Below are 25,318 nucleotides of genomic sequence, written 5' to 3' on the forward strand. Positions count from 1 at the left end.
AGCCTCCTTGGCTTTGTCCAGGTTCTTCCGTAGGTGCAGCAGAGTGCCTTTCATGTGAGCCACCCTCCGGGATGCCTCCGGTGGGCCATGGATTTGTGTCGGATGCAGGAACGGCAGAAACCGTGGATGCTGTCCATAGTTGCTATAGAACGGGGATGCCTTTGTTGAGCTGTGCGAGGCGTTGTTGTGCGCGACTTCAGCAAGCCACAAGAGATCAACCTATTCCTCCTTGCCCTGGTCCACAAAACACCGCAGGTATTGCTTAAGGGACTGGTTGAGACGCTCCGTTTGGCCGTCCGTCTGTGGATGGTAGCTTGTGGAGAGCGCAGTGCGGACGTGGAGGGAAGAACACCACGCCTTCCAGAACTGTGCCGTGAATTGAGAACCCCTGTCGGATACAATCACGCTTGGCAGCCCGTGCAGCCGTACCACATGCTTAAAGAACAGCTTGGCCAGTTGTCCTGCAGAAGGCACTTGCCTACAAGCCACAAAATGCCCCATCTTGGTGAGGTAGTCCACAACTACCAGGATCGCGGTACATCCTTGATCCAACGGTAGCCCCACTATGAAGTCCAACGAAATGTTCTCCCATGGCCTTGAGGGCGTTGGAAGTGGTTACAACAGACCCTGAGGGCGGCGATGATCGGATTTCACAGAGGCACATGTGTCACATTCCTTCACCCATTTCGTAGCATCCGCTCGTAAGGAAGGCCACCAAAAGTGCCTGGAGAGGTATTCAATCGATTTGTCCACCCCTGGATGACCCGCACTGGGTGCATCGTGACACCAGCGAAAAGCCAGCTTCCGCAGACGCAGGGTGGGAACCAACATCTGTCGTACGTGGAGGGGTATGCCATCCTTCACCTGCCATTCCCTGTGGCATCGCAGCCAGGTTTCCGTGCAAAGGACTGGACTCCCCGTTGTACTCCTCGTAGAAAAGTCGCCGGTTGTATTGCCCCTAACACCATGGCAGGGTGAATGATGGGACCGATCGTCGAGGAGGGATGTGTTGCTCGGTCTGATTGACGCGACAGTGCGTCTGCTTTCCTGTTCTCCGCTCCCGGTCTATAGGATATGCTGAAGTGAAACCCCGAGAAGAACAGCATCAACCGCAACTGGCGGGGAGTGAGGAGTCTAGCTGCTGTCATGTATTGGAGGTTCCGGTGGTCCGTGAACACCGTCACCACGTGCCTCGCCCCCATCAACAGATGCCTCCATTCCGTGAACGCCTCCTTTATGGCCAGGAGCTCCTTCTCAGCGATGTGGTAGTTTCTCTCGGCATCATTCAGCTTTCGCGACATGAAAGCCACCGGGTGTAGCACGCCTGTAGACGCGTGTCTCTGGGACAGAACGGCCCCTACAGCCACCGCCGAAGCGTCCGCCTCCACAATGTAGGGTTGTTCCGGGTCTGCGAGGATCGGAGCCGTTATGAAAGCCCGCTTCAGTTCCTGGAAGGCTGCTTGCACATCAGCGGACCAAAGAAACGGCTGTGCTTTACGTAGGAGCTGAGTGATCGGGGCAACGAGACCAGAGGAACCCTCGATGAGGAGGGTGGCTCTGCGATCGAACACTTTAATGAACGCCTCCCGGAACGCTTCCCAATCGTGCAGTAGGGCGTCGTCTCTGCTCACATAAGGCACAGCCCACTGAGCTGCATCTCCTGCCAAGTAGGAGATCATGAATGCGACCTTGGCTTGGTTGGTGGGGAAGGACTTGGGTTTGCACGAGAAGTGTAACGCCACTTGTGTCAGAAACACCTGTACTTTGCTTGAGTCCCCGGTAAAGCGAACCGGCGTTGCCAACGGGATGGAAACCGGCATTTCTACTACCACCGCTGTCGGTGTGGTGGTGTGTGCAGCCCCTGCACCAAACGGGTTCCTTTGGCTCCCATCAATTCGTGCCCTGAGATCCGTGGTTTCTTGACGCGATGCGTCCAATTCGGCTTTGACCGCAGCCAAAGCCACCAGTACGTCCTCCATTGTGGCCATTGCGTTATCAAGCCGACCAGGAAGACGATTGTTTATAGGTCGGATATTGTGTGAACCTCTGGGTCTTCAGGGTCGACCTGATGCGGGTGAGGACCTACACAGAGACTCGCATGAGCTCTTTACGCGCTTCCAGACTATGCGTATAACGCACAAACACACAGACAACCTTTACGTAAGTAAATGGGAGGATGTTTAATGGCACATCCAAGAAAGAGTATAAAGCAAAGAAAGCCACAAAAGTGTATATAAAGTCAACGATACCCTTTACCGGACAGCACTTCTTCGCGGAACCCCTCCTCGGCCGACAATGCGAGCGAACCGTAGGGACCAACCGTCCTCCGCAAGAGCACCAGTCCCGGTAGCTCACCAACGGAGGGCACCGTGCAAAGAAACGGCCGACAATGCCGCTCGAGTCCCGCTTGCTGCGGTAGGGTTAGGGTCAAGCTGCAGGTTTGGGGAAGCCCTCGGTTAATGTCACCCATGAGAAGCCCCTCCAAATGTCTCTAGGGTAATCTGCGGGGTAGGGCAGCTAACAGTCCTCGCTGCTCCTTACAACCCCCTTGGCAATAGTCAGGCAGACACTGGGGTGCTCCACGCAGGGCAAAACGCTCACGAGCGTAGCGTGTGATAAGGGTCCTGAAAAGCTTAAGGTTCCAAGGGTCCAAACAAGAGAAGGGAAGACAAGAGCAGGCCGTGCGCTTCTCCCGATGTAACCGAGTCTCTGCTAGCGTCCGTCAATATCCGACGCTGTTCCTTACTGGCGGCGGCCATTTATGCCGTGTCTGCAACTCGTGCGCGTCGCGCATGCGCAGCGCACTGCTTGCTGGGTACTGTAGTTCCTGGCGGCATTGACGCTGTCCGTTCTCCGTGCCTCCGGTCGCAAGGCGCAGGTGTGGGCTGTGGCGAGCGCCGGTCGCAAGGCGCAGGTTCTGGGATGTGGCGAGCGCCAGTCGCCAGGCTCCGGTATCAGGTAAAGGGGGGGGGTTCGGGTTGCGAACCTGACGCATACAAAGAGAGTTAACATTTTATATTTTGTTTTGTGTATATAATTTATTAATCTGCTAATATTTAATTTTTCAAACAGTTGCAGACCCCCTGAGTAGGCATCACAAACCCCAGGGGGTCAGCAGATCACAAGTTAAGAATCTCAAGTTGAGATATTTATCAAGCTTTTCATAATTACCATTATGTCAAAACACAAATGGTTACCTCTGCAGTAGAGAGGGGGAGGCTGAGGCGACATAATTATAAGGGGTTGGTCACAATAGCCAAGAGCAGAGTTGTTGGTGGCTGGGAGAAGCATACATTGAAGGGGGTGTCATCCATGGCTAACAACCTACCTGAGCAGCCATAGGATTGTTCCTAGCCTGAAAAGTCTATGCCTAGGCACTACGTGTTTGTATGATTCCTTGGCTCATGTTTATAGGATCCTTTTCCCGCCAAGTCGCCTATTTAATGATGCATAGTTTGAGGCAGCAAAATGGGAAAATAGTATATTCTAGTTTGAGTAAAGGCGAGCTAATCATTCAACTTTAAAAATCTCTAGCATTTTGCTTTGATGACTCAACATTGTCTTAGTGACCACTTGCATAGATGCTAGCTCTTGAATGATACCATTCACCTACCATACTCATATAATATTAAAACATAGCTGCACCCCTGTGGCTTGTGTATTTTATGTATAGAAATATTTCAGGATAAAGGAAGAACTACGACAAAAATGTGTGTTTACATTGGTGCTCCATTATTATGGTTGGCGGCGGACAGTTATCCGAAATGTTGGGGAATTAAACAAGGGTAAGAGCTGAGGGGAGAATTGGTGTTCATATAAAAGAATTGAGCTGTGAGGATTTTGAATCAGGAATGGCAGAAACCGGTTTAGAATTACCAGTATACTGGAGTGGGCCACGTTACTCAATGTCCTATCGCTGAATCAAGTCTAAATGTAATCACCAAGTCACTGGTTACGGGTGGCCCAGCGAGTGCTTGGTTATAGTTATGGCCTAGCAAACTATATGAATGTGGTAAACCACATGTGAAAGTGATAAGTTTCAACTTATTTATTTTGTATTTAAGACCAGCAGAAAATACACTCTAAGAACACGCCCCTTCAGAACAGGGTGCTCCCACAAAGAAAAACAAATCCATAACAAAAACATAAAAGACAAGTAGATCACAACAATTAATCCAAGTACTTTGCAGACCTCGGGTTTCAAAAAATAATAATAAATAAACCCTTAAAATTCAGTTAAAGTTAAGGACAAGTCGAATTGTAATACACACAAGAAATAGTGCCTGCTGGCCTCTAGCACTTAGCAAAGCCTCATTCAGATGTAAATTTCGCCTGTTTGGTTTCATGTGTAAAGACTTGCCAACCCATGTAGGAGTTCGAGAACGACCTGCTGAAAACTAACATTTTGAAGATGCAACAGCCAAATGGTCGGTTGGGTTCTGGAAAGTAACAGCGAACTTTCCTCCCAATCATCTTTTTCACTGTAAGCCAGCATTGCCTAGCTTGAGATATAATGATGAGCGCACTAACTCGTACCTGCAATCATAAGCACAGCTTGCAACCTTTACAGTTTACTTATTTCATGGGAAATGCTATGTATTTGGAACACAGTAAACAATTGAGATTTACAGTTGTATGTTATTAATAAAGTGCAACTTCGTCATTTAACACCTTTACTTGCCGGGGTGTTGTAGCTGTGGACTGTCTTAGCAGTGTCATCTGCCTGCAAGGAAGGGACTTGCCCCAGACCATCAGACAGGCCAACTTGTTGACCTGTTTCAGAAAAAATCTGAAAACTTGTTGTTCCCAAGGGCGGAAAACTAGACCTTCCACTGCCAATTTAGGTATGTTCACGTGCTGATCATTCTGAAGTCTAAAGCGTCAGGATACCCGTAGGGTGACAGTTTTGCGCTATATAAATGCACAATACAATACAATACATAGGGAAGATGGGGGCTCATAGTCAGCAAAAAGGTAACTGTTTCTAAGGTGGACTCCCGAATGAATAATCCCGTAACAAAATAAGGTCTAACAGCTTTCCCAATACCAAGTTACAGCCCTATTATCACATACTTCCTCATCATTATCTGTACCTACTGATCGAGTCTTTGCTAGCCACCGATCTCAGACTAACTGCCCCCTTCATTATATTCTTGATTCGAGCAGCAAATAAACTAAATGTTCAACCGGCAGGATCGCCTTATAAATCCTTGATCAAAGAGAACAGTCCAGTTCCAGATATCAGCACCAATTTTATTGATTTTTTTACATTTTTGTATGCAATAGTTTTATTTACAGTGGGGTCTTCTGCAACTCTATTCCTGCATTTTCTTCTTAGTGACTTGGTTATACAAATGTCTTTGGTAAGACATGTAGTTCCCCCTGAGTTGCACTGACGTGAATTATTTACTAATTTTAACGTTTTTTGCATACAACTGTTTTTAATAACTTTGCATGTACTAATAAAATAAATACATGAATAAATGTAGTCGCCCTCAATCTTCTGTTAAACCTTCTCAACCTTAAGACAACATTCTTGCTAGTCTGTTTTGGTTAGCAGCTTCACTGGCATCACCTGGTAGATCGAATCACCCTTTGTGCACCATGCACAAATCCCTGTTTTTTATTTTGCCTACCCTACTAGTTGAAAAACTGCAACATAACAGGAAATTCTAGCCTCCAAATGAAAAATCCAAAATCGAAAAAATACAACTCTTTATCAAACCCTCTACTGCTAAGCACGAATATGGAATCCCTTACTTACAGAACTCAGGCTCAACTGCTATGTGCCAGACTTCTTGAAATGCTTAAAACCCTGTATTTTCAGACCCACCTAAATAACTAACATTGTTCAAAACTTTGCTTTCTCCATAACATAACCGTATCATATTTTCCTCATAACTGTAAAGACTCTGCTGCTCATTTGGCTAGAGAAGTGCTAAACATATATTTACGGGGAAAATAATGACCGCCCAAGTTCAAAGTAGGGTTGCTTTAGACCGGACAACTATTTCAATTAAAGTTCAAGGCCAATCTTCCGCCTGTATGAAACGTTCAACCCATGGACGTCATTTCGGGTTGCCAGAGTCACAGCTGCGACCCTGGCTTCCCTCCTGCGACCCCCAGAACTGTCACTGCGATCCCCTGACCTTAGAGAGCAGTAGCAAAACTTGGAAAAGAATAATGTATTGTTCCAAGTGATGTGGATCATCTCTGTGCCTCCTGCTGCCCCTGAACAAATGGAGAGAGTAAAAAACAAATACAGGGGAGAGGGAGAGAGTAGGTAAAGTTAAAAGGCTTTGAGACTAAGGAAGGGTAAAATAACGAAAGGAAAAATACACTAGAAAGCCATGCGTGATCAAAACACAAAACACAGGGGGATGTATAATTGGGAGAGACAAAGAAGGTTGAAAGAGACACCAATAATACTGTGACAGGGAGATGAAAAAGCACAGATAAGGGAGTAGTAGGAGGGAGAAAGACGGCTGTAAAAAGAGATAGAACAGGTGAGAAAGTTAGGTGAGAGAGGGGAAAACATGTTTTATAAGGAGATCAGTGGGAAAGACACAGTTAAGATAGACAGGAGGGGTGAACAAGAGTCCGCAACAGGTGAGAATGACGTGACAGAAAATAGAAACGTTAAACAGATGACAAACAGCTGAGGGGAGTGTGACAGCGTGTCAAAAGTCATATGCTATCGGGTTAAAAAAATGTATGTACTTCCACTACCCCTGATATTTTGGTGAATTGACGTCCATGGTTCAACCTATGTCAGAGGATCGCAGGCCAAGCACGGGATGCATAGCTGACAAGGTTTGGTTGGCTTATGTGTGACATCCCCAAGTGTGCAGTGCGTTGATGTGTGACATTTCAAGGCTTATGAGTGACACTTTATTGCGAGTGAATTACACCCTTTAGTTACAGGTGGTGGTTTAAAGGGGCCTTGAAGGAACTGCAATAGCCTGAAACCATCAAACAGTTGCCTATCAGACCAGATCCTGTGAACCACAGAGGATTCACAAGTTGAACCTGGGAGCCTTCACTGTTAATACCCACTCCTTGCCACTCACTCCTTTCATTCCTCGTTTTGTTCCGCTGTCCCCCTCATGTCCACATTCCGTTGTCTCATTCTTTACTCCCCTTGACCTTCGCCTCCCTTTGTGTCTGAAGAGAAACCAATCTGATTATCGTAGTGTGTGAACCCTGATCGTCTCCGTTCATAAGAAGTGTAACAACAACCCCGGTTTGTAATCATTTTTACGTAGCAGCGGTTGAGCACAGCTGTGAGCTTGAAGAAGATTGTGACCACTTCTATGTGCAAAGGATGAGCCACCAGAAGTTGATATTTTGTATTTTATGCTAATAGGTTGCTACGGTTCTAAAAAATGTTTACCTTTTTAAAATGTACATACAGCTTGTAAAAAAAAAAAACATACTGTCAGATGGCTGTGAACAAGCATCTTACCTGGGAGTGGAAATGCAGGCATACCGTGCAGGCTCAGTGGAGTCTTGACAGTGAATGCCTGGCTCTTCTGCAGATTTAACCGCCAGCCTAAGCAAGTCTCCAGACGGTCCAAATCCTAATTTAGAACTACTTTCAAGACTCGTGGCAGTCCTGGGTGGCTCATGAAATTGTGCCTTTGGCAGAAAACAAACAGGCAAGGCCTGCAGCACAAGAAGGATGATGAGACCTGAGTGTCAGTTATTGTGAACCACGGCCGTGACGAGTCTCCGTCAGCCGGTCCCAGTCACTGTCAGCTCAGCCGGAGGAGAGTGAGCTTACATACAGGCGGACGCTGTAAAAGTAAACATATTTCCAAAAAGCAAAGGTTGCATATTACTGGAAGTTACTGTGAGCCACAGCTACGACAACGAGTCTCCAGCAGCCGGTTCAGTCATGAGGCATCAGGAAGAGAGGAGAGGCACTGGTGGAAGTACGAGCAGCAGCTGCCAAACGTAACTTAAAAAACATAACTGCAAGCCGGTTTCCCGCTCGCCCTAGCGAAGTCCTGTCTGCAAATGGACATGTTGTCATGTCACGTGAGTACTGCCGTGCTACTGCAACCAGCGACCCAAGCGCAGCAGAGACTAAACCTGCCTCGCAGATATATTCAAGTGAAAGCGCCAAAAGCAAGGCGCTGGGTGCGAGTGGCGACTGAAGTTGCTTTTTTAGGCTGCACTGTGGTTGAATAATAACTATCAGCTGTATGTTCATTTTTTAAAATACCTGTGTTTCGTTTTTGGGAGCATTGCGTGTTTAAAAGCTTTTGGGGGGTAATTGGCAAGTAGAATTGTAATCACTCTGGCCCCTCTGTACCTACCCGGTCCGTCCCGTCACGGCTTTCTGTGCTGCTAGAGCGGAGGGACGCAACTCTTCCCACTCGTTGCCTACAAAGGTGCCTGGGATCAGCCGTGCTTGGTGAGAGCAGCGCGAGCAAGGCGCTGGGTGCGAGTGTCCACAGAAGTTGCTTTTTTAGGCTTCACTGTGGTTGAATAATAACTATCAGCTGTATGTTCATTTTTACAAATACCTGTGTTTCGTTTTTGGGAGCATTGCGTGTTTAAAAGCTTTTGGGGGGTAATTGGCAGGCAGAATTGTAATCACTCTGGACCCTCTGTACCTACCCGGTCCGTCCCCGTTCCGTCACGGCTTTCTGTGCCGCTAGAGCGGAGGGACGCGACTCCTCCCACTCGTTGCATCACTTTCGGGGTATCTCCTATAAGGACAATGTGCATTCGGCCGCGCAACGGACGAGCGCAGCGGGCGCGCCGAAGGCAAGCCCGTCTGCGCCCGTCCGCGACCGGACATCGACCAGGGCCAGCCACGCTGCCGGTGCAGGGACAGCGGGCGTCAGGATTGTCTGGTCGAGGGAGGACCTGCTGGCTCTCGATTTGGCAGCTCCTTGCAAAGTCTACTCACCGGATTTAGAGCCCGCTTCCATCCCGCACAAGTGCCTGGATTGTGGGAGATCTTGGTGCGATACTTATACCACCCGAACAGACAAACCAAATGCACACACACGCCAGTTCTGTAACAGCTTTAGAGCCGGCCTTTTGAACTGCAGGTCCATGGTAAGGCATGCAGATGACATCTGGCTGCTATTGGAGGGTCAGAAGTGAGACGCCATGTTTCTAACCGAAACCTGGCTGAACGATCACAACCTGACCGCTATTGCCCTAGCAGTGCCTTTAGGTTTCAAAATGAGTTTTTCCAACCGGGAGGATGGTAGGAGAGGCGGGGGGGTGGCCCTTATCTTTAAAGAGCGATATACACTTACATCCGCCCTACCAGTCATGATTCCCGGGGTGGAGGGGCTGCATTTTTGCCTTCAAACTGACCCTCATTTGGCACTAGCCGGGCTAGTTATATACCGGCCCCCGGACTTCACAGAAGGCAGCACAACGACAATTATGGATTTTATTGTCCAAAGCTCCCTCTTGCATCAACATTTCATTGTAGTGGGGGACTTTAATATACATGTTGATAGAATTGACAGTCCACAGGCGGAGCAATTAATTGCTTCACTGAGTGCTGCGAATTTGACACTATCCACTATGGGTCCTACGCATAAGGCAGGCCATACGCTTGACCTCTTATTTTCAAATATAAGCGATCTATCAGTGGAAGATGCACAGCCACTGTTCTGGTCGGATCATGTGCTAATCCCTTTCGTGGTAGTGCTAGAAGGGGGGGCGGGTCAAAAATTGACCCCTGAGGCTATGGGCCCAGTCCTGGCCCAGAACCCCCCGCCTTGAACCTTAAACGCTAGCAAAGATGCTCAGGCGCTCAGTCAATGGATAGGGGACATGGTGTCGCAGATTGCACCCGCTAAACGGGCAATGTCTCGGAGGGAATCTCCTGCGGCCCCGTGGTTTTCTTTGGAGCTTAGGACCGAAAAGTCAGCCTGTAAGAGGTTGGAGCGGATTTGGAGGTCAGATTACTGCCCGTTGGCGAAGGCCCAATACAAAGAAGCCATCAGAAAACTTCAGAATTCAATTAAAAAGGCAAAAAAACTGTTTTTTGCAGCCTCTATTCAACAAGCAGAACATTCGAGCAAAGAGGTTTTTTAAATTATTCAGTCTTTATTTAAACCCCGCTGCATTGAGAGGGAGGACCCCCGTCAACAGCACTCTGTGACAACATCTCTGAACTTTTTTATAACAAAATACAGAAAGTCTATGATACTTTTGTTCCACCAAGGCCTACAGTGAAGGCTGATACAGGAGTAGGCGGTTCTTCTCCAGTGCCCCTCAGCCAATGCCATTGGATATGGTTAGGCAGGAATTAAAGCGTTGCAAATCAGGATCGCCAGACGACCCCTGCCCACCAAAGCTCTGGGGGCTGATGGCGGACTCAATTGCGCCCACTCTGCAGCACATTTGGAATACCTCCATCTCTACTGGGGTGTTCCCGGAGGGCTGGAAGCATGCCACGCTTCTTCCCCTGAAAAAAAAGCCGAACGGGGATCCGGAGGATCTTGATAACCTCCGTCCAATCTCTTTACTGGCGGCTCCTGGTAAAATGTTGGAGAAATTGATTCAGCGTCAGCTTAACATATTTATTGAAGACAACAACATTCTACATGAGACCCAATCGGGCTTTAGACCCGGCTTTAGCACCAAGACAGCTCTAATCGAGGTGGCAGAGTCAGTCAGGTGGTCTATGGATTCAGGGGACTCAGCTATGCTGGTGCTCCTGGATCTATCGGCCGCTTTTGATACGGTCGACCATGGTAGGGTATTACAGCGGCTGGCAGCGATAGGTATCCAAAATCAGGCACTAGGATGGCTATACTCCTACTTATCCAACAGAACGCAGAAGGTTGCACTGGGTGCCAGTTCCTCCAAACCGATGGATCTGAGCTGTGGCGTCCCGCAGGGGTCGGCACTAAGCCCGCTATTATTTAATATCTACTTGGCCCCGCTCTTCACACTAATCGCCAACTGGGGGGTCACTGCAATATCTTACGCAGATGACACCCAGCTGGTTTTCCCCTACTCAGAGGTGTCGGAGGCAGCTTTCGCTAGCTCCGAGATGTGGCAAACTGGATGAACACGAATAAATTAAAGTTGAATGTTGTTAGACCCGTCTGCTTCTGAGAGTCCCCTCACCACTATGATTTCTTTTGTTCCCCTGTACCTCCCAAAATTTGTCGCTTTTCTTTGTCCACCAGGACTTTTCATGTGTTCTTTCATGGGGTTAGATGTTCCTTGACGCCCAGTTGCTCACAAGGCTTGTGGCACCTATTTACAAGGCGCCTGGCCAAACCTGTGGCATTACAAACTGGGGTTGTCAACCTGTATAAATGGCCCTAAAATGGTGGACACCCTTTTTCCTCATGTGAAGTGACTCCCATTGGAGCCTTCATGAACCCTGGCCTTTTGAGGTTTTGGCGCCCTTTGTTTGGCGCGCATTCCTGACAGGAATTCCTTTATTTTCCTCAGGTACACAAAATGGCTGCTCTAGAACCCCAGTACGGGGGCTGTTAGTGTCCTAAATACCCCTCAAGAGTGCCATGTCATTGTCACAGCCAGAGAAGGTTCTAGAACCTTCTGGCTCGTGCCAGTACCCCAGGGCACCGGCTATATAAGGCCCAGTCCCTGGCGGCCATTTTAGATCAGAAGATGATGATGATGATTAGATGAGAAGAGATTCCAGACTTGACACCAGATTGACACCTGCCCTGTTGACCCCTGAGGTGGCTGGTAGCGCAGGCAGTAGAGCAGCAAAGGGTTGCTGGCGTTGTGTCTGACTGGCGTTCCAGTCAGCTGCGTGAGAAGTGACCTAGCGCCTACAGCGCCTGCCCAGCGAGTGCCTCATTGCCCCCAAAGACTGTGGCCAGATTTGTGTGCCTCCCCCCCCCCCCGGTGGTGAATTGTGACCGATTTCGCGAGGCGAGAGCAAGTTCGCCGCGACCGTCAGCTGTGCCCCCTTCGCGACAGGCGCCTCTAGAGGGGAGCTCGGACGTCTCCAAGCACCACCAGCATAGAGCGCTTCCTGCGCAGATTGAAGGTGAGGTGGTGCGCCGGGGCGGGGAAAGGCCGGCCTTCGTTGGGCGGGACTAGCGTCTCTGCCACTCCCCAGTGACCCGGGAGCTGTAGCTGTGGGCGGGAACCACCCTGTATGCGGAAGTCGGAGGGAGGTCCGTGGAGCCCCTGAGAACCCCGTCGCTGACGAGAGAAGTGCTGTGCCCGACTGAATCGTATTCCGATTGCAGCCGATGTGAGGTGGGCCCGTTTCTTCATAGTGAATGCAGCGTTGTGAAGGAACTTTGAACCGGCATTCATTTGACTGTGCGTGAAGGTTGTGTGACCTCTCCGGCATCCCGTTCGTCAGTCTAAAGACTTTGAACTGGTGCCGCCTGTGTTCTAGTGGTGCTAAAGCCCGTAGGCGCGCATAGACTTCACCGGCAAAAGCAGAGATCCTATCCTGGTGACAGCCGAGTGCAAATGATGTATTCACTGTGTTTCCTTGCCTTTTAGATATACGCGCAAACGCCCTGAATGATCATTAAAGAGTCCCAAACCCGTTTCTTCATAGTGAATGCAGCATTGTGAAGGAACTGTGAACCGGCATTCATTTGACTGTGCGTGAAGGTTGTGTGACCTCTCCGGCATCCCGTTCGTCAGTCTAAAGACTTTGAACTGGTGCCGCCTGTGTTCTAGTGGTGCTAAAGCCCGTAGGCGCGCATAGACTTCACCGGCAAAAGCAGAGATCCTATCCTGGTGACAGCCGAGTGCAAATGATGTATTCACTGTGTTTCCTTGCCTTTTAGATATACGCGCAAACGCCCTGAATGATCATTAAAGAGTCCCAAACCCTATTTTGTGCTCAGAGAAGCCGTATACATGGTCATTGAAATCAACACAAACTGTAAGAGTTATCTTTCCCATTTGAAACGTATTGCAAATGTGATGATCCTAAAGTATTTAGTTGGTGGCAGCGATACCAGAAGAAACATGTGGTTGCTTATTTAAATGAACCAGTATTTATTATGATATTTATTCTGATATTTGTGATATTCATTCCTGAAGTTATTCTATTTATTAATACTATTTATTACCAGAACTGTATGACCAAAAGAAATGTGTATGTGCTTTCCCAGTCAACCCTATTTACAACAAAGAACTTTTATATAAAGGAATCGTATTTTTCTACAGCAGTGGTGTGGTGTCCTTCTTTTTAGTGTGGATGTGCAAGGAGTTATTATTGGGTCAGAGCCGGCTTAACACTACAGCCTTCACTTGCCTTGTCACTTGAGCCAAGCTACCCCCTTTGTGCTGGGCTTGCCCATCGCAGGTCCAACAAATGCGAATAAAACTGAGGTGATCTTCTTCGGGAAAGGCACCCCCCCTTCGGCGGGACTGTGGTGGCCTGCTGAGATGGGGACTGCACCTTCCCCCAGTCATCAGGCATAAAATGTGGGGGTTAGATGGGATGACCACCTATCCTTCTCTTCCCACATCCAGCAGGTGACTGGAGGTAGCCTCAGTAAACTGAGGAACCTGCGAAAAATTCTCAGGCTGTTGCCAGAGAATTGCCGAAAAATGGTGATCCACGCTACGGTCACATCCAGGCTGGATTATGCCAATGGCTTATACCTGGGTCTCCCGAAATATCTGACCCAGCGCCTGCAAACTGTGCAAAACGCGGCGGCAAGGCTGATAAAGCACATCCCTTATAAACAACATGTTTCTCCTTATCTTCGCTCACTACACTGGCTGCCTGTGGCGAGCAGAATAAAATGTAAGGCTCTTACTCTGGCTTTTAGAGCACTACATGGAAATTGTCCGAACTATCTGAGATCTCGGCTGCCCAGATAAACCCAGGCCCGTTCTCTTCGCTCTAACTGCCGGGTCCAATTACCCGTGCCACGAGTCAGAAGGGCTCGAGTGGGGGGTCGGACCTTTTCGGCAAATATGGCACGGCTATGGAACACCTTGCCTCCTGCCCTCCAGAGAGCCCCCTCGGAAGCCAGTTTTAAGAAACAGCTGAAGTCGTGGCTCTTCTCTCAGAGAGGTTAAACATCCTCCTCTCTGCGATTCTGTGACCGCCGGGATTCCTTCCTGAACGGTCGCTCCCCCACGCTCTCTTGCTAGATTCATTAACAACACCTGCACCGCAGCTGAAGCCCCTTGCACCCGCGACTTCCTGACTGCGCCTGGTATTGTAGCCTCTGAGAGAATAATCGCGCTTTGAAGCTCTTGCTCGCGCAGCGCTTTGAAAACTTTATTTCACTTTCACGTATTTTCATCGCGCTTTGTGCCTCATTCACTGCGAAATAAACCGCGTGTATCCTAGCTTCTGCAGTTGCGCTTTGGAGCTGATTGTCGTTTGGCACTTTTGAAACCTGGTTGTACTTATCTGCTTTGCGCTCTGTGTTTATCATTTGGACATCATTGCTGTGTTGTGCTTTCAACGTTGGTTGTTATGTGAGTGGCGCTTTGGCAGGAGGTATTCTGTTGGAGTTGGGAGCCTTTGGTTGCCTGTTGACGAGCATTGTGCTGTGCCCTCGCTGCTTTAACTTTCATTTTTGCCCTCCATTTTGTTGTTGTGCTATCCCCTGGCCCGCCTCCACGATCCCGCCTCCCAGCTGACCCTCCCACGCTCCGCTCCCCCCCCCCCATCCATTTGAATCAGATGGTCCCACGCGCTACGGCCGCGCCGAAGGTGTGCCAAAGGTAAGCCCGTCTGCGCCTGGACTGCGACCAGCGCCAGACCCCCTGCCCTATGCCGCTCCCAACCCCCCAGAGTAACTTATGATGCCGCTACTCTCCTCGCCTTCAACGCAGGACGCACCCCACTATGCTGCGCAGCTACCCCAGGACGTACCCACGGCCCATTCTCCTGCCTCTCCTGTAAGTTCAACTGCTTCAGGACCCTCACCAAACACACTTCCTCCACACTCAGCTCCGAACCCAACGACTTAAAATGCATCCTACTGAACACCCGCTCGGTCCACAGACACGCAACCGAACTCTGGGACCTAATCGACACTGTGTCACCTGACATCGCCTTCCTCACTGAAACTTGGATGAACACATCTTCTGCCCCCGACATCGCCATAGCCATACCGGACACTTACAAGATCATTCGAAAAGACCGCACCATTACAAAAACTGGAGGAGGCATCGCCATCGTCCATAGAAACACCATCAAAATTACAACCAGCTCTGACGACAATCTTGCAACTGCCGAACACCTCCACTTTCAGATCCACACCGACCCCAGGACCACCCTTAGAGGAACCCTCATCTACTGGCCCCCAGGCACCCGATCTCAATTCAGCGACGACATCACTGACTTCGTCAGCCCGCACGCCCTCGCCTCCGAGAACTACATTCTTCTAGGAGACCTCAACTACCACCTTGACAACATTCTCGACAACAACACCACCACCCTCCTGGACAACCTGTCCAATCTCGGACTCAAACAACTGGTTGACACCCCCACTCACACAGCCGGACACACGCTCGACCCGATCTTCACCTCCAGCAAGCACATCTCCTTCTATCACACTACAGCTCTCCACTGGACGGATCACAGCTGTGTTCACTTCAGCTACAAAACAACCCTGACCCACAACCGTCCACAACCCATTCCCCGAAGAAAATGGAACAAAATCACCACCGACCAACTCCTCGCATCCCTCAGCCAAAACACTCCCACCCTAACAACGGACCCAGACCAAGCGGCCACAAACCTCAGGCAATGGATTACACACAGTGCGGACGAATTAGCACCCCTGAAAAAACACCAGTTGAAATCATTCAGCAAAAAGGCTCCCTGGTTCAATGATGACCTTAAAAAATCCAAGAAGACATGCCGCACCCTGGAGAAGAATTGGAGAAAAGAACCAACCTCAGACAACATGACCTCCCTCAAGACAGCCACCCGCAAACACCACCAACTGATTCGATCCGCCAAGAAATCAGCATTTAAGGACCGTCTCGACAACAATTCTCATAACAGCAAGGAACTCTTCAATATCGTCAAAGAATTCACCAACCCTCCCGCAGCATCCAACGACATCACTAACTCCCAAGACCTCTGCAACGCGCTATCCTCCTTCTACAACAAAATTGCCGACATCCACAACAGCTTCAAGAACACTCCCAATGACCAACTCACCCCACCCCTCCAACTAACTACCTCAATTCCTGGAACCCAATCACCATTGAAGATACCATTCGCCTCATGAACTCAATCCACTCTGGCTCACCTTCTGACCCCTGCCCCCACTACATCTTCAACAAAGCTGACTCCATCATCGCTCCCCAACTCCACGATGTCATCAACTGCTCCTTCAACTCAGCCACCTTTCCAGAAACATGGAAACACGCCGAACTCAGCGCCCTTCTGAAAAAACCAACAGCAGACCCCTCAGAACTGAAAAACTACCGACCCATCTCCCTCCTCCCTTTCCCGGCCAAAGTCATCGAGAAAGCCGTCAACAGCCAACTCGCAGCCTTCCTTGAATCCAACAACTCCCTGGATCCCTCACAGAACGGCTTTCGAGCCAAACACAGCACCGAGACCGCCCTCATCGCGGCGACCGACGACATCCGAGCACTCCTGGACAACGGTGAAACAGTGGCCCTCATTCTTCTCGACCTCTCCGCCGCCTTCGACACTGTCTGTCACAACACCCTCATACAACGCCTCAACAACATCGGCATACAAGGAAAAGCCTTGGACTGGATCATCTCGTTCCTAGCCAGGAGAACACAGAGAGTCCGACTCCCCCCTTTCTACTCAGAGCCCACCGAAGTCATCTGCGGCGTACCTCAAGGCTCCTCACTCAGTCCCACCCTCTTCAACGTCTACATGAGTCCCCTCGCCTCCATCGCACGTCGACACAACCTCAACATCATCTCCTACGCCGACGACACCCAGCTGATACTTTCACTCACCAAAGACCCCAACACCGCCAAGGACAACCTTCACGAAGGTATGAAAGAAGTAGCCGAATGGATGAAACAGAGCCGCTTAAAACTCAACTCAGACAAAACTGAGGTGCTCATCCTTGGATCCTCCCCCTCAGCTTGGGACGACTCTTGGTGGCCTTCCGCTTTGGGATCAGCGCCCACACCCACTGACCATGCACGTAACCTTGGCTTCATTCTAGACTCCTCTCTCTCAATGTCCAGACAAGTCAACGCCGTATCGTCCTCCTGCTTCAACGTCCTTCGCATGCTCAAAAAGATCTTCCGCTGGATCCCCCTCGAAACAAGAAAGACTGTCACCCATGCACTGGTCACGAGTCGACTGGACTATGGCAACACTCTCTACGCCGGAATTACAACAAAATTGCAGAAAAAGCTCCAGCGCATCCAAAACGCATCAGCGAGACTCATATTAGACATCCCGCGCCAAGAGCACATCACCGGTCACTTAAAAAACCTCCACTGGCTTCCCGTCAACAAAAGAATTACTTTCCGCCTTCTTACCCACGCACACAAGGCCCTTTATAATCTAGGACCAGAATGCCTCAACTCCCGACTGTCCTTCTACTATCCCACCCGCCAACTAAGATCATCCACTCAAGCCCTCGCCGCAGTCCCGCGCATCCGAAAAACCACCATGGGTGGCAGATCCTTCTCCTTCCTGGCTGCCAAGACCTGGAACTCACTCCCCACCCACCTCCGCCTTACTCAGAATCACATCTCCTTCAGAAAAGAACTGAAAACTTGGCTATTCGATAAACAATGAACCCCTCCCTCTAGCGCCTTGAGACCCTCTGGGTGAGTAGTGCGCTTTATAAAATGCCTGAACTTGAACTTGCTCTGTCCTGCTCTCTCAGCGCCGGGACACCTAGTCGAGATAGCTGTTCATGCTATACAAAACTCTGTATTATTATTAGTAACGCAATGACTGCTGAGGGCAGGTCCCGCCCGGGTCTCGGTAATAGGGCGGTCAGAGTCAGTGACAGCCCGCCTTGCAGGCACTGGCAGCAGGGCAGATTGTAACATTAATTTGTAGCACTGAACTGAGAGCACAGATTTAACTGTTTACTAAACTGTCCTGCTGCGAGCCGCAAGTTAAGTCTGCTGCCTGCGGCCCGGGGCACACACAGGTGTGTCTGAGCGCTGGCGCACGCTAGCACCTGGCGTAGTGGGCAGCCAGTTTCAGCGCGGTCAGCAGAGAGTGCAGTCAGTGGTAATAATTTGTGACAATGCATTTCAGTGCGGTGATGCGGGAACACAACACTGAAATGCGTTAGCGTTACGCCTGATGTGTGCACTTGGCAGGCCTGTGTCACATCCTGCTATTGTCCTTTTCAGTCAGCTATGGGTAGCTCCTCATTCCTCCTCTAACCCCCATGTGTTATAATGAAAGTATATAGAGTGCCTCTCCAAAACGTTCCATTGGCTTTTGCTGTGATCTAATAAACTAACCGCCCCCAAGGCTATACCACCTTATGCTTACTCAAGAGTTAAAGACAAAAGCTGATGGTTCAGGAAATTTAACTGGTTTCAAGATACTCCAATTAACAGCCCTTATACATCGGTTTCTTTAAACAGATTATAAATTGCCTCTTTTTGCTGATAACATACATTTTATTTCCAATTCTGTTTCTCGGGCCTCCAACACCTTAAAGTCTCTTTTCCAAGCATGTCTAAAAAAAACTGAAGACCCAACTTCTACTAATGGCACCAGCAATTCAAATGGGATGAGATTGTAGAGAGTTGAAAATGGTTCACAAGCGGTTCCACACCTGGTCAGAGATAGTAAGCACTATTTACGCGCAATTCTTTAATCACTGTGCCCCCTTGGCGAGCCAATGGCATCTGCAAGAAAAATGCCGTTTCACCACTAAAAACATAATGAGCTGAAATTGCAAAAAGGATAAACAGATGTCAATAAGTAACTTTAGTGAATCGTCATCAACAATGAGATATCCACAAGACGTCAACAACCTGTGACGACACCAAGGTTGGCGGTATACTCAGGAGTCAGCCACTGCATGTGACGTGCGCATGTTTATGACGCCATAGTGTTCCCATTGCGTCGAGAGCTCCCTCACCTTGTCCCTGGGAAGCAGTAGATCGCGTACCGGTGTCCCCTCGCAGACAGTACGACAGTCAACTTTTCCGGTGAACGGGTCCCTCACCCACACCGTCACGGCCATGGCGCGGGACTGAAAGGCTTTGAGCCACACGTCGGAGAGTCAACCACTGCCCGCAGAGGAACTCACGGGAAGAAAAACCAAAACAGCCGCCCGTGAACAGAGAAGGTGGACTCCCTAGCAGTTCAACGGAACACTACGTCAGCCGCCCCCTGTGACGCTGTAAACGCGTCGGCCATCTTGGAACGGTGAAGGCTGAATAACATTTAAAGGGACGTTCAGAAATTAGCCAGTTACTCAGTCACAACACGGGAAACGCGAGGCCTGTAGTATTTCGAAACGGATTCGGGGAACTGAATTCACGGAACGTGTCACGCAAAGCTGCCTGAATATAGGAGGCTGGGTCGTGACTCGTACGTCTGGTATTCAACCGACTGCACCAGGTGTCTGCATTCACTCGAACAGAAAGAAGGCAGCGTTCTTAAAGGTCTGCTGCCTGGTGGTAGAGGAACAAGTGGGGGTCTCTGCACCTAGTGACGTAGCGTGGTCTCGAAGGTATTTTAACTTGGGCGGCAGAGCTCCTTAGGACTTGACCAATCTTTGCATACATATTACAGTCCTGGTTCATCCGTTTCAGACGTTGAACATGTTCGCGTGTATGCTCTATTTCCATGGTTTTAGTGGCACATATGAGTGACACTCAACAGCTAAATGGCAATTTATTTAGAGATAAAACAAGCAATGATGAAGTCCATATAAAGAAGTACATAACAGAAAGTATCCCATTTGAGAAACGAGAAGTTTTAATAAAATGGTCAACCTCTGAAGTGTAAGGTAACTGCTTGCCTGAAAATGAGGCTACTCTGCCTCCCAGGCATGAATTAAAAATTTGCTAACATTCGTGCCAAGAATGTTCAATTCTATTAAGGACAGGAGGCGAGGATTATGCTTTCTCGATTTCTTTACTGAAAACACAGCAGCCCATCAGTACACAGTAAAGAAATAACAACTACATTACCCATAAACCCAGGGTAACCATAGAGTATGAGAGAATATATATAGGGTAATAGAGGTGAACACTTCGGAAGCGGATTATCTTTAAGACCTTGACTTTGGCGCATAAAGCTTTGCATGCCTCCGGAGCGAAATACCTTCAAAAAAGGTTGGCTTTTTACCATCCAGCCAGGCCCTTGAGGTCAGGATCCTTGTTCCTCGCCGCAGTCCCTCGGGTCAAAAGGGCGCGTATTGGAGGCCGCTCTTTTAGATTGCTGGCTCCCCAGCTATGGAATGCGCTGCCAGTGGCCTTGCGCAGTACTTCAAACCTGCTGGCCTTCAGGAAGGGGCTCAAAACTTGGCTTTTTACTTCTTAGCTGCTTCTTTTTTTTTTTTTTCTCTTCCTTCTGGATTCTTTGTTTTTCTGTTGTCTTTTCTTGTTATGTTATGAGATAGGTGTGCAAACCAAAGCGCCGGGACACTCTCTGAGTAGCCGTGCGCTATACAAAACCAAGTATAACATAACATAACATAACTTCCTCTTTCTTTGTCCAAAAGTCAGTTAATAAAAGATCAACGGAAACTCAAACAATCCATCAAAGGCGTCCCCCGGAGAGGTCAGCGTCCGGCCGAAGAGGAGAAGGAACCTCCCAGAGCCACAGGAACAGCAACAGACCAACCAGGAGAATAAAGTCGCGGCACACTTCATTTAAGGTCGGAGCCTGGAAGAAGTGAAACAGAAGCCGTAAAAACTGTTCCCCAAAAAAGTTGAACATAGAATCCAGAACAGGGTGGGAAACATTTCATGAACAGTAATCAGTATAGTACAGCATAAATGCAGTAAACATAATATAAAGATAACAAATGAAAAGGGTGGGATAATCCTCGCCTCCTGTCCTTAATAGAATTGAAAATTCTTGGCACGAATGTTAGCAAATTTTTAATTCTATGGCAGGACGGAGGCTCCGATTATGCTTGTTTAAAGCTGAGCCACCACAACAGATGCAACATCTACAATTGGTTTAAAATAAAAAGTTTTGAAAACAGACTCAGATGACCAATCCGCAGCCCTCATGATATCATGAAGACTAGCACCCATGGAAAAAGCCTTGGAAGCCATTGCTCCTCTTGCAGAATGGGCCCCAAAGAGGGAGATATCAATGCCCGCTTCGTGCATGAGCCAACGTAACCAACGTGCCAACGTAGCTGGAGAAACAGGCTTGAAAGGCTTCTGTAAAGCAATAAGTAATTGACCTTGTGGATCAGTACGAAAAGGAGCAGTGCTTACCTCATAATCCTTTAGGCATTGGACGACACACAACTGAGGGTTGTGAGGAAAACAAGGATAAGAGACCGCAGTTGTATTACATTTAGTCCGCTTTGAAATGACAAAAGAGACACCTTCAGGCGAGAAGGTACGACCCGCGGGATCTAAAGCCCGCACATCAGCCACTCTTTTACAAGAAACCAAACACAGGAGCATAGTCAGCTTAGCTGAGAGCTGTTTGCGGGACAAGAGAGTATTGGAAGGCCAATCAGACAGAAAACGTAAAACAATAGAAACATCCCAAAGGGCAACATACTTGGGGCTAGGAGGTTTTACCATCCTGATTCCCCGCAACAATTTCGAAATCAGGGGATGTTCTCCCGCTGGTTTACCATCCACAGGAATATGACCTGCAGAAATTGCAGAACGAAAATTATTAATCGTCCTGTAAGCAAGCCCAGAGGAAGCCATAGAAGCCAAAAAGTTAATGATCAAAGTAAGATCCGCTGAAACGGGATCCACCGACCGCTGTGAGCACCAATCACACCAACGCTTCCAACTTGACTTATAGCGCTTATGTGTGGTAGGGGCCCAAGCCTCATTGATGAATCTTGTAGCGTCTCCCGATAAGCCTTGGATTTTCCAGCGTTCTCCGAAATTCTCCACGCTACAAGCAGGAGCTGGCCCGACAGCACAAGAGGATGTGGTTCCCGTAGAGGGTCCAGCAACAGGTTCCATACATGTGGAAGGAGGAGCGGTGTCGAGCAACTCCTCTCCAGAAGAACTGGAATTCACGCTTGAGCCCTCCAAAGAGGGGTTATTAGAATGAGCTCCGAAGAGAATAGACAGGCCCGGGCCAGAACTCGGGGAATCATGAGGAACGGCGGAAATGCATAGCAAAGCAGAGGAGGCCAGACCTGAAGAAATGCATCCATGGCTAGAGCCTCCGGATCCGGCCTCCAACTGTAAAACTGGGGAACCTGGGTGTTGAGTCGGGAGGCAAAGAGGTCCAAATGACAAGTCCTCCAAAATTGGGACAACCTGCGAAATATCCGAGGATGAAGCCTCCAATCGCTGAAATCCCACAGATGGCGAGAGTTCCAGTCCGCAATCAGATTGCGGGAGCCCGGCAGATATTCGGCAATAACAGTGATCTTGCGATTCAAGCAAAGGTGCCAGAAGTCCTTCGCAATTTCCGAGAGTAGTCGAGATCTGGTGCCTCCCAGTTTGTTCACATAACGAACTGCCGAGACATTGTCCATTCTGAGAAGAATGCAACAATTCGTTTGAAGAGGAGAGAGACATCGAATCGCGAAGGAGCCCGCCAGAAGCTCCAGGCAATTGATGTGGAGAGATAACTCCTCCGGAGACCAACGACCCCATGTTGACACTGAACCGCAACGGGCTCCCCAACCCCAAAGGCTGGCATCGGACTCTATCACAACATCGGGAGTCCTCCCGAAGAGCGCCCGACCGTTCCAGGATTCCATGTGGTCCAGCCACCACATCATCTCTGTCCGGGCTTCCTCTGAAAGAGGGACATGATCCGAGTACCGAAGACCCTTCTGGAGATGACAGATTTTTAGGCGCTGAAGCGCACGATAATGTAATGGACCTGGAAAAATTGCTTGGATGGAGGAAGAAAGAAGACCCACAATCCGAGCCACTGAGCGCAAAGAGACTGTCTCTTGAGCGAGAAGCAACCTCAAGTCCCTCTTGATGGACCTGATCTTCTGTCCTGGCAGAAGTAACTGGCATGAGATTGAATCTATTTGAAAGCCTAGAAAATCCATAGTTTGAGATGGAGAAAAATTGGACTTTAAGGGATTCACTAGAAAACCCAAAGACTGTAGAAGATCCATGGACCATTGCAAATGTGATAGAAGAAGAACCGGACACTGAGCCAAGAGGAGAATATCGTCGAGGTAGACGATCAACCGAACTCCGCGGGATCTCAAGTATTCCATCACAGGACGAAGGAGCTTTGTGAAGCACCACGGAGCGGAAGAAAGGCCGAACGGAAGGACCTTGTACTCGTACCAACTGCCCAACCATTGGAACTGAAGGTAACAACGATGAGGAGCATAAACTGGGACCGAGAGATAAGCATCTTTCAAATCCAGACGAACCATCCAATCCCCTTCTTGAAGAAGGTCTCTGAGAAGATGGATGCCCTCCATCTTGAAATGACGATAAACAACGCCACAGTTGAAGTCTTTTAAGTTGAGAACTAAACGAGACCCTCCCCCTTTTTTCTCCACGAGAAAAACGTTGCTTACGAATCCCTGGGAATGAGGAAACGTCGGAACGATGGCCCCTTTGGTCAACAGGGAAGAGATTTCTGTGGAGATAACCTCCTGATCTAGTCGGGAAAAAACAAGAGGGAGCGGCCGGAGATGCTGGTGAGGGCGAGAATAAAATTCTATCTTGTACCCTTGCACCGTCTCCAGCACCCAGGCATCGTTTGAGATCAAACGCCAATTGTGCAGAAAAAACTGAATCCTTCCCCCCAGAGTGACATTGGAAGCGTGAATCAAGCTCACCTGAGGCGGGAGAGTCAGGACGTCCTCCTTGGCTACCGTTGTAACCGCCTTTGCCATACTGCCCTCTGCCTTTTCTTGAAGGATAGAATGAAGATTTGGTGGCGGAGTTGGCTTGTCCTCCTCTGTGGGACTTATTACCCCATTGAGCGGGTTGATCTGACCCACGGCCGGACGAATGTCCCCTTCGTCCGGCCCTGCCAAAAACCGGACGGAAGGCCCTTCTCAGATTCGCTTGAGCTTTATCGAGCCCGCTGAAGGTTGAAACAAACTTGGTAAGTTCTTTGAGAAAAGGAGCTCCGAAGAGCAAACCTTGAGCCTGGGGGCCAGATTCCGAAGTCGCTAAATCCGTGAGACGTGGATCAAGCTTCATCAAAATGGAGCGACGACGCTCCGCCGACAAGGCACAATTTGCATTCCCAAGAAAACAGACAGCCCGCTGGGACCAACCAATTAATTCATCTGGATCAATAGGAGCGCCAGACTCCTTTGCCCTGTAACCAAAGTCCAGAATCTTAGTGAGAGGGCCCAATAAATCCAGAAGCTTGTCTTGGCACGAACGCCATGACCTATCTAAACCCTTAGTAGGATCTTTAGAGTACTTGCGCATATACGTGACCATGGTAGGGTCTACATCAGGCGTGGAAGCAAGCTTATCTGAAAGATCAGGGCGAGGGCATTCCGAGCGTAAACGAGCTCGCACATCTTTTTCAAAGGGGGAACGGATGTGGGATTGGACATAATCAGCCACCTCGGGGGATGGCAACCAAGCAGAGGAATTTGGATGAATGATGTCTGCAGGATTAAATGTCAAAACCTTAGGAGAAGACGGTGCATCAACATAATGCTCCTTCCGAGATTTCTTGGATGGGGGAGGCTTAGTAGACTCAGAGGACGTGGAAGAAGATGATGACCCATCATCCGTGTCGGAGGAGGGGTCCGAACGGGCAGGCGCAGCACGCTTCCTCGATGAAGGAGCAGAGAGGGTTTTTGCCAGTTTAGCAAATTTGGATTTGTGAGGGTTTTTTGGCGATTTCTTGCTACGATTAGAAGCAGGAGGCACCCAACCCTGTTGGGCTGCATAGTCTGAAAGATGTTTTTTCAAAGGCGCAATCGCCTGAAACAATGCCTGGCCCATGTAATCATCCAGGGACACTGAAGGCTCATCCTCCTCATAATAATCCTCACCTTCCTCATCATAGTAATTCGCCATGGCAACAAAGACCACTAATACAGCCCACAGGAAGGGAAATGCTAAGTTTTACTGAACTTATGAAGGCAAAGCCAAATTGGGGGAGTGGTACCCCTAGTGCAAGTCTTTTTAACGCAGGAAAACCTGACTAAAAATATAAGTTCAAGTGGAGGGAGGTCTCGCACAGAATACCAGCAAGTTTTTGCCACTCTAGGCAGACTCTATGCAAATTTATACAACCCTCAAAGTTAATAAT

General features: G+C 49.0%; 1 protein-coding gene across 1 annotated transcript in view; it reads right to left on the minus strand.

The window, feature by feature from the left end:
- The window catches only part of SDE2 (spliceosome associated SDE2), a 309,663-nt gene extending 290,374 nt beyond the window's left edge, over positions 1-19,289 (minus strand). The window contains exon 1 of the mRNA XM_078647545.1: positions 19,029-19,289. Coding sequence (XP_078503671.1) covers positions 19,029-19,133 — 105 coding nt within the window. The 5' untranslated portion in view covers positions 19,134-19,289. The remainder of the gene's footprint in view (positions 1-19,028) is intronic.
- Positions 19,290-25,318: the final 6,029 nt, after the last annotated feature.

The sequence above is a fragment of the Lissotriton helveticus genome, chromosome 6 (assembly GCF_964261635.1).
Source record: "Lissotriton helveticus chromosome 6, aLisHel1.1, whole genome shotgun sequence".
NCBI lineage: Eukaryota > Metazoa > Chordata > Amphibia > Caudata > Salamandridae > Lissotriton > Lissotriton helveticus.